The sequence below is a fragment of the Scomber japonicus genome, chromosome 14, assembly GCF_027409825.1.
Source record: "Scomber japonicus isolate fScoJap1 chromosome 14, fScoJap1.pri, whole genome shotgun sequence".
Lineage (NCBI taxonomy): Eukaryota > Metazoa > Chordata > Actinopteri > Scombriformes > Scombridae > Scomber > Scomber japonicus.
In genome coordinates this window covers 31,323,590-31,337,165 of record NC_070591.1, presented here as the reverse complement: position 1 = coordinate 31,337,165, position 13,576 = coordinate 31,323,590, and the positions used below count along the sequence as shown (strand labels likewise).

The following is a 13,576-nucleotide window of genomic DNA, read 5'->3' as shown; positions in this document are numbered from 1 at the left end:
TTAAATAAAGGCTGCCAGTGAACAGACGTCTGCTTGTGACTGGAATCTGCTAGTGTCCATCAGCAGGCAGTTAAATAAAAGAAGCTGACACTAGGTTTATACTTAACACAAGGATTTCACACAGTGATGCTCCACTGCATACAACACTGAGGCTTAACTATTATCTTCTGTTTTTGTGTTACATATGGACAGCAGGCTTCACATGTGTTTATATGATAATAGTTAATTATATATAAATGATATATAACACATGGTTCAGATTCAGTATGTACATGCTTTATATTAAGTTTTTAATATGACATTATATTTATGGTCTCATGGTGCCTCTAGTGGAGTTTCTGTGTACGACGTGTCACACATGCAGACAAAAGTGGTTCAGAGGCATAAAACTCCCCCCACCAACCAAATGTTATTTTAGTAACATCTCACGTGTGTGCTGACTGATGTGTGTTTTTTTTGTGTCCAGGTACAAAGGCCGTCGTCCAGAGTGCCATGCCCCACACGTGCCCAACCAGCCATCTGAGGCAGCAGCTCATTTTTACTTTGAATTGGCCAAGACGGTGCTGATCAAAGCTGGAGGAAACTCCTCCACCTCCATTTTCACCCAGCCCTCAGCCAGCGGGGGCCACCAGGGGCCCCACAGAAATCTGCACCTGTGTGCCTTTGAGATTGGCCTGTATGCTCTCGGCCTCCACAACTTTGTCTCACCCAACTGGCTGTCCAGAACCTACTCTTCTCATGTGTCCTGGATCACTGGTGAGGAGTGTGTGTGTGTGTGTGTGTGTGTGTGTGTGTGTGTGTGTGTGTGTGTGTGTGTGTGTGTGTGTGTGTGTGTGTGTGTGTGTGTGTGTGTGTGTGTGTGTGTGTGTGTGTGTGTGTGTGTGTTTCTATCTTTTAGACTCACAACTTCAAAGAGGATATGACTTCGTTTTAAGGGGAAGGTTAGAATTGGGTATAGGATCATTTAAGGGTAATGGTTGGGTTTAGGCACGTAGTTGTGATGGTTAAGGTTAGGGTAAAGGAATGAATTATGTCAATGAGCATCCTCAAGGATAGAAGTGTGTGTGTGTGAGATCAACAGAAACATGAAGAAGCAGATTTTCAAATATTTTCTTTCTTTGCTCACATCTGCTCTCCTTCCTGCCCTCAAATTCTACTCTCTGTGCTCTTCTCTTCCCAGGCCAGGCTATGGAGATTGGCAGTGCTGCCCTCAACATTTTGGTGGAGTGTTGGGACGGTCACCTCACACCTCCAGAGGTGGCGTCTCTGGCAGACAGGGCATCGCGGGCCAGGGACCCCAACATGGTGCGGGCAGCAGCAGAGCTGGCCCTGAGCTGCCTGCCTCATGCTCATGCTCTGAATCCTAATGAAATCCAGAGAGCCCTGGTGCAGTGCAAAGAACAGGTACAGATCTAGATAAACTTTTTTCTTGTTACATGTTACCTCCCTCCAAGTGAAGCTCCACACTGTCTGTACGTAACAAACAGTTGGCGAGGGGCAATTGACCATACTGAATTTGGGGTCAAAGCAAATGCAAATAACTCAAAATGTGGAGGTCACTACTGATACTACTATTGAGTTTTGATAACTGAAAAGTTTCCTATCCGAATGTGTGGTCATTTTCTTTGTCTTACGTTTTCTTTTCTTTACATATAGAGCAGGTCTAGACTGTACTCTTTACTTTAATTTAAAGAGACCCAACATTCCCACATGAGCAGCACTTGGTGACAGAAGCAAGGAAAAACAGTGTTATCTATATCTTCTTGAATCTTGAATCTTGAATCGAAACTGAATCTGTGTTTTAAAACTGAATTGTATTTTGATCAGGTTTAATTCCAAAAATTCATATTCACAAAAGTCAATAAAAAGAGGACCTTTGCCTCTTTAAATTCAGATTGTCACCATTTATTGAGCAAAATGGTTGAAATGTAAAGGGTTAAACTTGAATCTGCTGACTTGATATTACTGAGTTGTGCTACCATGGTCTGAACTTTGATCTAATTCATCTAATGAAAAAATATACAAATATATAGAACACATGTTTGTTTAGTTATTGTTGTTAAAGTCTAATGAAGTGATGAATGTGTTCCATGTGTGCCTTCAGGACAATGTGATGCTGGAGAAGGCCTGCATGGCTGTGGAGGAAGCAGCCAAGGGTGGAGGTGTGTATCCTGAGGTTCTGTTTGAGGTTGCTCATCAGTGGTACTGGCTGTATGAGCAGTCAGTGGGCGGGGGCTCGGGCCAGCAGCGGGAGACCTCTGGACGCTGCGGGGCCAATGGAGGTTCGGGCAGAAGGCCCCCAGAGTCCAGCTGTGGTATCCTTGACAGCGGAGCCAACATGGAGTCAGCGGGCGTGGCAACAGTCACAGCCTCAGTCACAGCAGCAGCCGTCGTACCCGTCATCTCTGTGGGCTCCACCATTTATCAGTCCCACGCCATACCCGGCCAGGCTATTGCTCACCCCCACACCCAGGGCCTCCACCCTTACACCACCATCCAGGCCCATCTCCCCACCGTCTGCACCCCGCAGTACCTGGGACACCCCCTGCAGCACGTCCCCCGACCCACGGTCTTCCCTGTGTCTGGAGCTGCATACCCACAGGTCAGAGCCCCTATTCATACAAACACTGGGCTCTTTATACAAGTTATAGAAATGCACATATACACACTGAAAATTACATGAATGGCAGACAGTAAGTCACTTTGCTTCACCTGTTTTTTAGACTTTCTAAATGAATTAATGGGGGAAATATTGAGTAGTTTGTATTCATTTGCTCTTTGCACATTTTCAATTTGTTGTCAAACAACCTGAACTGAAACACAAGAAAAAACATTGAAAGGTTTTCTTCATATATGAGCTGTGATGTCATCAGTTTTCCGTCTCTTAACATCCAGTCAAAACAATACATCCATTTATTCTGTTATATACAGTGCTGTTATGTTATGTTTCAATTCATGTTTCCTCCTCAATATAAGCTCAGTACTGCAGAATGATAAAGCAAAAACAGGCGTATTGTACAAATGTATTAAAAAGGAAAAACTGAAATCTATTGACACAAGTATTCAGACACATGACTCAGTAGAAGCACCTTTGGCAGGGATTACAGTCTTTAGTCTTCTTGGGTATGACATAACACTCTTTGCACACCTGGATTTTTGGATCTTCTGCCATTCATCTCTGCAGATCCTCTCAAGCTCTGTCAGTTGGATAGAGATCACGTTCAGGTCCAGAGATGTTGGACAGGATTCAGTCAGGGCTGGACAGGATGGACCACTCAAAGACGTTCAGAGTTGTCTCTAAGCCTCTCCTGTATTGTCTTGGCTGTGTGCTCAGGCTCATTGAACCTTCAGCCCAGTCTGAGGTCCTGACCAGGTTTTCAATCAGGAGATCACTGTACTCTGCTGCTGAAACACTACAGCATGATGCTGCAACCACAATGAGCAGTGCCTGGTTTCCTCCAGACATAACATTTACAACTGAAACCAAATAGTTCAGTCTTGGTTTCATCAGATCAGAGCATCTTGTTTCTCACAGTCTGAGGGTGCTTTAGCTGCTTTTTTGAAAACTCCAAGCAGGTTTAGCTTTGTCATTCACTGGAGAGACTTGTGTCTGGACATGCTGTCATAAAGCCCAGATCAGTGTTGCAGTGATGGCTGTCCTTCTGGAAGTTGTGCAGTTCTGGGATATTAAGTGTAGATTGATGAGGGAAGCAGGAATGAGATGTGACAGCTGCTTCATTAATTATGTCTCTTCCTCTTAAATATATTCACTAATAATTGATGAATGCTGATTAATACTTTATTTAGCTAGCATTTCAGCTATTTATAACAAATGTATAACTACAGATAAGTGTTATTGCCACAGATATATGAATGTAAATAAATATTACTTGTACATTTTTCATGATAGTGGTATGAGTGCAGGTCAATCATGTTGTGTGTCCTTCTTCTTAGGGGATGCACCCAGCCTTCATCGGTGCCCAGTACCCGTTCTCAGTGGCCACTGGCCCCCAGCCGCCCATGGCAGCCACTGCTGTGACCTTCCCTGGCGTTCCTGTTCCGTCCATGACTCAGATTGCCGTCCATCCCTACCACACGGAGACCGGCCTGCCGCTCAGCACCACTGTAGCAGGTCAGGACTACAGGCTGTGTTTGTGTATGTGTTAAACACTCAAAGCAAAATTCATTTAATAGATAGTGAATGGATTTCTATGTGTTGGCCGTTGTTTAACAGTTGTGTTCCTATCGTGTTTTTCAGTAGGCAGCGTCCACTCTGGACCCACCATCCAGGCTATACAGGGAGCCTCTATGCCCTCCCTCTCCTCCCAGCCCGGCTCACTGGTCAGCACTCCTTTCCCAGTGGAGGACGAGCAGCACAGCCAGCCAATCAGCCAACAGGGCCTGCACTATCTGCATTCTGCCTACAGAGTTGGTGAGGAGTTTGTGTCTTTGATCATATTATACTGTAACTAATGTGCATGTGGTGCAAGTAGATGTTGAACCACAGTGTTGCTTCCATATAAAATGAGCTCTTCCTCTCTTTGTGTAAAGGCATGCTGGCCTTAGAGATGCTGGGAAGAAGAGCTCACAATGATCACCCCAACAACTTCTCCAGAAGCCCACCCTACACTGAGGATGTCAAATGGCTGCTGGGACTGGCTGCCAGGCTAGGTGAGCACACATGGAGGATCTGATAGTAATATGATGGGTGCATGATGCTAGGATTCATTGAGTAGTTCACTGCTTCAGTCATGAGATTACAAGATCAGTTACTGATAGATCAGAGCAAATAATAAACAGGAACACAATACTTTAACTGTGTGTTGTTTTCATAATAACTTATTTGTAATATCAGAGGATGGAGAATGTATCAGTTTAATGGTGAATGATGTCTTAAGTTATGAAACAGTGACTCTGATGTAATGATGTGATTCTTTGTGCTCGTCCATGCTGTCAGGAGTCAACTATGTGTACCAGTTCTGTGTCGGAGCAGCAAAAGGTGTTCTCAGTCCGTTCGTCCTGCAGGAGATCATCATGGAGGCTCTTCAGAGACTGAACCCTGCTCACATCCACGCTCACCTCCGAACACCTGCTTTCCACCAGCTGGTCCAACGCTGCCAACAAGCCTACCTGCAGGTACTACACATCCACGCTGCACTCATACAAACAGCAGTAATACTGGGGTTAGACAGTATATCATTGAGTCTGAATAGGTGTAAAAATTCCAAATAAATAAATACAGGAACAGACGTTGCTTTTCATGATGCTTCAGATGAAAGAAGGTCTCATGCCTCTAACAACATATGTCCTCATGTCTTCTTTCATCCATTGCTCCATTCATCCACAGTGGGAGGGACACATAGATGCAATCAAAGAGGCTTGGGTGTACTCAATGTCCCAAATCATAATGCCGCCTACAAAGCTCTGATTGGCTATTTGAATCCCTGATAAAAGCCAAGGTCCCTGCAGATCCTTAATAAGTCTTAAAATGTCTTAAATATTAGTTTTTGATATTAAGTCTAAACATGTGTTAAAATATCTGGATTTGTTATTCCATCTGTGTAAAGTAAGAATAAATATGTGTTCTGAGTTTGACATACCACAGAAAAGTGTGTTGTTAACCACCCTGCCAAATTTGAATGATTAAAAAAATCACCAAATATATGAAATTAGGCTTCAAAGTTGTGTAAAAATCAACCTCTTTCTCTGCTACCAAACGATGTGGGCGTGTCCTCCGAGTCTGCTGAAACCCCGCCCCCTACCAAGTGTCACCTGTCACCACCCAAAACATGGACACTACGTCTGAGAGCTTTCTGCTGCTAACTCAGCTGCTAGCCTGGCGGCTAGCTCAGCTAACTGGCTAACTGTAGACTGTAGTAGTAGTAGTAGTGTGTGAATGTATTTATACCTCTACAGCAGCAGGGGTGGGTTTATGCTAATGATTTTCAGACCCGCCCACGAAATCCTGAACACAGAAATCTTGAAACACAGTTTGTGAAGCCAAGCTCCACAATTCAAATCTAAATGGTTGAAATGCTTTTTACACCTTTTTTAGAAATACATTTATGACCTATTTAATGTGTTTAGAAGAAAATGTCTGAATTCACTTTACACAGTCTTAATATATAAATAATGTATTAACCTGATTGCTGTGCACTCATTTTATTTCAGCTTAGTGTACATGCATTCATCACCTCACGTCTGGACTCTTGTAATGTTGTCTTGTATGTGGTCCCTAATAAAACACTGGACAGCCCCCCCACCCCACACACACACACACACACACACACACTCTCAAACTGTTACACTGGCTGTGTTTTTATCTGTACTGTACTTATTAATATTATTATCATTATTATTATTATTATTATTATTATTATTAGTATAAGAACTACATCAATACTGACAACCACCTTACTACATGAGTCTATGACGACACTGTCCACGACTGCTCTGCCACTAAACTAGTAGTTTGGGGGTCTATCACCTCCTGTACATGATGGTTCAGTCACTATACAACTATATGTTCAGTTTATGTTATTTATCATTATCATTATTTTGAGAATATATTACATAAACCAACCAATCAACTTATTCATTAAAGTAAATAATAATCAGTACCACAGTCACATGTAATGCAAACTATAACAGTGACATTAGTATTTTTTTACATGAGTTAAACGTTTTTTATAAGATGACCATCATAATAATAAAGATGTATAAATTGTGTTCATACACAGTATTAGGTCAATGAGTGAGATCACCTCTAGCCTTCCTGTACAATCATACCTCTGTTTCCTCTCTCTCTACAGTACATCCATCATCGGCTCATCCACCTGACGCCTGCTGACTACGACGACTTTGTCAACATCATCCGCAGCGCTCGAGGTGCTTTCTGCTTGACGCCTGTGGGCATGATGCAGTTTAACGATGTGCTGCAGAACCTGAAGAGAGGCAAGCAGACTAAGGAGCTGTGGCAGCGCATCTCCCTGGAGATGGCCACGTTCTCTCCCTGAACAACATGGGTCTGGGTCTGGGCCTGCAGGAAATCCATCCAGCGCCCCACTCAGCCTCCAGCATCGCTACTGCCACTGCACTGAGCCAGCCAGATTCCTGCTGTCTGGTTCTGTCAGGGATCCTGCTCCCTGCTATGTGGACTCAGCAAACACAGCACACAGGCAGTACAATCAGCTCCCATAGCCCTCAACTCATAAAGAGACTTCCTTTTTTTTATGTGTTTGTCCACTCAGAGGAGAAGGCGGGGTCACTCTCCTGCGCTCGTCTGTTCTTGACTGACTCCTCTCACTCCTGTTTTATCATGGTTCATGTTTGTGTAACTGTAATTAAAGTGTATTCTTCCTTTGTTCATCTAACTCGTCTCTTCCATTTCCCCTAAAACTGAAGACGGGGATTTCTCTCCCTCCACCCCTCACTTCATTTCCAGTGTTTTGTAGTTTTTTGTTTAGTTGTTTTGAATGAAACCACTGAGCGAGTCATCTTCATGCTGCAACATTCCTGTCCAGAGTAGTAGGTGCTGTAAGGCTTCAGTCACCAAAAAAGAACTTTTCACTATGGATCTGAATCTTAGCAGTGTGGGAGAAAAGGAAAAAAAAAAAAAAAAGTTTAATATGAGAAATTACAGTATATTGTCAGTACGGGTGAGGATTTTTCAGTATTTTGTTTAATCTTTTTTGATACTTTGTATAGAATATGACATGTATGCAGAGAAGAATGGGAAGAGAATGTGAGAATGTTAAAGGTGCTGTTGTTGTTGTGTGAGATCCATATTTTACATTTCAGCCCGCCTGAGGAGTGACATGAACACAGCCTCCAGAGCAAAATCAGAGGGTCACCTAACCGCTGCTGGGCCAAGCAGGGCCAGCCAGGCTCCACTCTCCAGTCCTTACACCTCCAGCAATTAGATCAGACTTTTGTCATGAGTCAGTTTGGGCTGGGTACAGAGCCGGTGAGGAATCTGAGCAAAACCTTTTTTTCCAAGTTTCTAAACTATCTGATGCTCAGCAGAAATGTGTGGGAAAAAAAGTTTGTGCTCATGTGTCCGAAGAGGCTCCAGAGATTTTTAATATCAATTTCAACACTTTCTTAGCTGAGTATAATTGTTTTTCTACAAAAAAAAGTAATTTAACACCATACTGCATCTATCTGTACTGCTGTCTTTACACAGCATTGATACAGAAGCTTTAGCAGAAAAACAAAGATTAACAGGTGGTCAAAGACTGAATAAACTGAGCAAGAAAGCAGTTTTTGATATGCAGTTTAATACATACACATCAGTATGTACTCAACATAATATTTTGACATGACATACCCAGCCCTACTATTCAACTAGACTGATTCTAACCTAGGCATATTCAATTCATTGACATAGGCTGTAGCCATCCCACATTGTCCCCATAGAAACCCAGAGAGGAGCAGCTGTGTGCTTCTCTTTATCAGACATGCTGCTCAACTAATCATGTTTTTCCTCTTGTAAACCAACATGTATATTTTTTCTTTATGTGGCCTGTTCAAGTATATTCTGGAGTGTGATGTCTTCTTCACCTCATTCTGACAAAAACTGGAACAACAAGCCCCTACTTTAGCTTGTTTAGTTTGTCCTTTGTCAGTCACAGAGGGCAGTAATGGAACCAGTACAGCAACCCTCAAAAAACAACCTCAATAGTGAGATTTATATCTGAAATGTTTTTAAACTGTGTTTGGTTTTTTTTTTACAAGAGGAAAAATAGTTAAATTGAAGTCTAAGCAGATGTTTTGGCAGATGTACATTAACTATTCCATGTTAAGATAAAGTGCACCACACAGCTGTCTCCTTCAAGTTTTAATGGCAAACAACCAGGATTCCTCTAAAGCAGTGGATTAGCAGTGGATTAGGTCATTTTTGAATATTTATCCATAGATTCAGAGCAGCTGAGGAATGCATTTGCCTGAATTTGCAGGCTTTGCAGTATCATAAGCCCTGAATATTGTAAACTGTCGCTGTGACGCTGTGCACCACTACAATGAATCACACAGGCTCAGTACAGGTACACCTCACTAGCCTTAATGGCTCCAAAAGCCACACACTCATAGACTTTCTAACAGAGTGACCCCTGGAGAGGGACACAGCTGTGGTTTGGATCTTGGAAGCCCTGCTTCGCTGAGCTGTGTATGTGTGTGAGTGTGTGAGAGAGAGAGAGAGAGAGAGACAGTGTCTGTGTGTGTGTGTGTGTGTGTGTGTGTGTGTGAATCTTGTGCACATCAGTCTAAAAGCTCACCCAGACCTGTCAGAGCTCTGACAGTGAGTGTGTTTGAGTGGCCCCTCCCCTCTATGTGGTTAGCTCATAGACCATGGTGCTGTATAACCTTAAAACATGTTGATGGTCCATCTCTGTCCAGGCAGCTGCTGTGGTTCTGAACCCGCCTCTCTGATTGGCTCTGGACCTCACAGGTGAAGGTGACTTAGTAGAAAATGTACTGTGATATTTTTGTATTCCTCAAAAAGTGTAGCTTGATTGAAAAGTTCTATATGTGCTGATTGCAAAAGGTTCTAATTTAGAGTGAAAAGAATAAAAAAAAAGATAAAAGCAATACTAAAAGTGTAGAGTTTACTTAATAAAGATAATTCAAAACACTAACTGTGCGACTGATGTGTTGGTTCAGAGCGAGCGCTTCATTCTATCTGGAATGACCACAAGAGGGAACACTAACACCATCTGTCAGTTCATCAATCCCAGTTTAACACTTCCTCTTTCTCTGCAGTACACTATGTACAAGTGTACTATTCATCTCAAAAAGATAGTTCTTATTAAAGCAATAGTAATAAGCATGGAAGCAGATGATGCCTGTGCTACATTTACATTAACACAAGCAGAACTAAGCAGGTCGATCTGCAGCATTCAGCTTAATTTAACCTGCATGTATTGTTCATATTCTGACTCATAAATAATCTCCACACCAATTCACATTTATGAATTCCTTGTCTGTCATTAATTAAGGTTTGATTAATCTTGTTTGATTCACAATCACTATTTTATGTTCCAGGAGAACATTTGATAAATTATTAATAATACCATGTTTGAATGCTGATTTAAAAAGTTTTTTTTTTTAATAAACAAAGGGCAAATGTGTACATTTACATATATTAAAATGTGTATCAGCTGCACACAAAATATATATATAAAAAGATGCATTGTATTTCTAATTTTGTATATTGTGGGTCACCTTAGGAAAAGTCCAGCTCAGTGTTTTTACAGCTCTCAAAAATTAAAAAGGGGTCAAATATAATATATATAATTTGACCCAGAACAGTATGTAAGGGATAAATATATGGGCTGGGTTTCTTTATGAATCTCCAAATGATAAACAACTGTAATTTAGAAATATCTGGTTTAAAAACCAAATGTTTTCACAACCAAAGAATGTCTGAAAGCTTCGACAAACAAATAAATGCAAAAACCCAACATGATGACAAGTGAGCCAGCTTCATGAACAACATACTTTATCACAACACATTTTAATTTGAAAAGTACCAAAGCTGAGACACACCCCATTTACTGACAGCTGAGGACAGGTATGTGTTTTCACACTGATAGCTTTTAGGGAATGAGGCTATGGGTGGGTTCTGTGTCTCCACAACTTGTGTATACATGATTTTTAAAAATAATCTGTCAGGACTTCATAGATCTCACACTAACAGCACAACAACTAACCAGGACACAAAATAGTAAGAAATTGTTTTGTTGTAATCTCAAAATCATTACTTTGACATTGAACAACTGTGTTATTTTATTTTATTATAAGAAAGCAAAATTTAAAAAAAATAATAATAATGTTCAGCCAATTCCAGGCCAGTACATGTTGTCTTTCCTAGAGCTGACAGACAAGTCAATAAACAGCTGTGATGTTGTTCATATGCTGTTATGAGCTTCTAGAACATCCTCAGCAGATCGTGTTCTCTGTTAGTGATGGAGTAGATGTAACAGACACTGCAATGATGTTATATAGATGATGGAAATGGAAATTATTGGTAAGGTTATAGGCTATATATATATGGCTTTTTTGTGTCTCCCTCTTATAAGTGGGGTCTTCAGATTCTTCTACCATGAAGATAATTTTCATTCAAACAGCAATAGATAGTGGTTTTGAAACTGTTGTTTCTTGATCTTGAGGATCAGCTTGGATTAAAGATTTCTTTGGTTCTTTCTCGACCATAGGAGCCTTCTGTTCAATCTCAGACCGATTTTCCTCTTGTGATCACATCCAAGCATGTTGGCTAAACGTCCATGGGCCTTAAACGTATAAAAATATTGTCAGAATGACACCAGTGGGGCCACCCTGGAAGTGGTTTGATTGATGCAGGAGGATCCAGGGCCCAGTGGGAGACTCCACACAAAATGAACTAGCTTCCTGCCTGAACTATCTGACTCAGTTGGAATGCTGAAATATCAATCTGCACATGGAGGAAATAAAAAGCACAGAACCTCAGCAGTCTCTTGTTGCACAATTCAAAGCATTAGTTTAGCTGACATGGTTAAAGGACAAGTCCACAATTAAGTAAGTGTATCTTAAAGCAAGACCTGGTATATGACTGCACCGTCTATGGCCATTGTGTCACACTGTGGTCACTTTGTTACAATGGTGATAAGTGGGAGTGTCTATCATGTGAATTCCTGGATATTAAATGTTTACCTGCAATTACCTGTAGTGGTCCCAGTAATATTTGCTGGTAAAGTGGAGTAGCACATCACATGACAATGATAAGCTACCTCTGAGAGAAATAAAAAGCTTGTGTTCTGGTATTAGTTCACTTCTAAAAATCCAAACACAGCACAGAGTGTCTCTCCTGCCGGCTGCTGACAGTGCTGTTAGATGAAGAGTGGATCACTCTGGACAGTAGAGAAGCTGGTATGTGTCTGTTTAAACTTCACTGTATTTAACAGTGGAGCAGAGCTCAGGGCAGGAAACACTGCTGAGGTCCATTTCCATCATCTCACACCAATTCATTGTCAAAGCAATGGCTAATGGTTGGACTCCAACACAGCCGGCTGACCAATGTTATAACTTCATCACCAATCACTCACTCACTTACTCACCAACGACTGTGGTTACAGGGTTGGTCCTTGTAGTGGCGTGCACAGACTTTTTGAAGGGCAGGGGACAAAAAAAAAAAGGGCACATACAGCACGTTCTCGCACTGTTTTTGCCACCCAAGAGGGAACCTTAGCACACATTGTGGCTCCCAAGAGGGAACCTTAGCACACATTGTGGCTCCCAAGAGGGCACCTTAGCACACGTTTTGGCTCCCAAGAGGGCACCTTAGCACGCGTTTTGGCTCCCAAGAGGGCACCTTAGCATTCATTTTGGCTCCCAAGAGGGCACCTTAGCACGCGTTTTGGCTCCCAAGAGGGCACCTTAGTACGTGTTTTGGCTCCCAAGAGGCCACCTTAGCATTCGTTTTGGCTCCCAAGAGGGCACCTTAGCATTCGTTTTGGCTCCCAAGAGGGCACCTTAGCACGTGTTTTGGCTCCCAAGAGGGCACCTTAGCATTCGTTTTGGCTCCCAAGAGGGCACTTTAGCACGTGTTTTGGCTCCCAAGAGGGCACCTTAGCAAGTGTTTTGGCTCCCAAAAGGGCATTTTAGCACGTGTTTTGGCTCCCAAGAGGGCACCTTAGCATTCGTTTTGGCTCCCAAGAGGGCACCTTAGCACGCGTTTTGGCTCCCAAGAGGGCACCTTAGCATTCATTTTGGCTCCCAAGAGGGCACCTTAGTACGTGTTTTGGCTCCCAAGAGGCCACCTTAGCATTCGTTTTGGCTCCCAAGAGGGCACCTTAGCACGTGTTTTGGCTCCCAAGAGGGCACCTTAGCGAGCGTTTTGGCTCCCAAGAGGGCACCTTAGCATTCATTTTGGCTCCCAAGAGGGCACCTTAGTACGTGTTTTGGCTCCCAAGAGGGCACCTTAGCACGTGTTTTGGCTCCCAAGAGGGCACCTTAGCGAGCGTTTTGGCTCCCAAGAGGGCACCTTAGCATTCGTTTTGGCTCCCAAGAGGGCACCTTAGCATTCGTTTTGGCTCCCAAGAGGGCACTTTAGCAAGTGTTTTGGCTCCCAAGAGGGCACCTTAGCACGTGTTTTGGCTCCCAAGAGGTTCACCTTAGCACGTGTTATGGCTCCCAAGAGGGCACCTTAGCATTCATTTTGGCTCCCAAGAGGGCACCTTAGCACGCGTTTTGGCTCCCAAGAGGGCACCTTAGCACGCGTTTTGGTTCCCAAGAAGGCACCTTAGCGTGGGTTTTCGCTCCCAAGAGAGCACAAGGCTCCCAAGTGTGCACCTGCCCCCCTTTGTGCACACCACTGGTCCTTGGCTAGTCAGGTGTTCATATGAACAGTAAAGCGGTCTTCCTCTCTGTAATCATTCCTCCTGTTCATACTGACTAAAATATCTCCTTTAAATGTGCTTTCAATGGAAATGATGGAGGACAAAAACCACAGTGTCCACACAGTCATTTAAAAGTAGATGCTTCATCAGTGTGAGTTAGTTATATCAAGTGATATCTGACACATTTACAGTCTTTTTTAGCA

At 42.7% G+C, this 13,576-nt stretch overlaps 1 protein-coding gene across 2 annotated transcripts in view; it reads left to right on the top strand.

Annotated features, from left to right (window-relative positions):
* The window catches only part of zswim8 (zinc finger, SWIM-type containing 8), a 37,530-nt gene extending 30,076 nt beyond the window's left edge, over window positions 1-7,454 (top strand). The window contains exons 19-26 of one of the 2 annotated variants that reach the window (XM_053332974.1): window positions 467-756; window positions 1,181-1,404; window positions 2,105-2,602; window positions 3,955-4,132; window positions 4,259-4,432; window positions 4,552-4,671; window positions 4,958-5,136; window positions 6,813-7,454. In XM_053332974.1, the coding sequence (XP_053188949.1) occupies window positions 467-756; window positions 1,181-1,404; window positions 2,105-2,602; window positions 3,955-4,132; window positions 4,259-4,432; window positions 4,552-4,671; window positions 4,958-5,136; window positions 6,813-7,016 (1,867 nt within the window). In that variant the 3' untranslated portion in view covers window positions 7,017-7,454. Of the gene's footprint in view, window positions 1-466; window positions 757-1,180; window positions 1,405-2,104; window positions 2,603-3,954; window positions 4,157-4,258; window positions 4,433-4,551; window positions 4,672-4,957; window positions 5,137-6,812 lie in introns of both variants that reach the window. The other variant, XM_053332973.1, reaches the window with a different exon arrangement.
* Window positions 7,455-13,576: the final 6,122 nt, after the last annotated feature.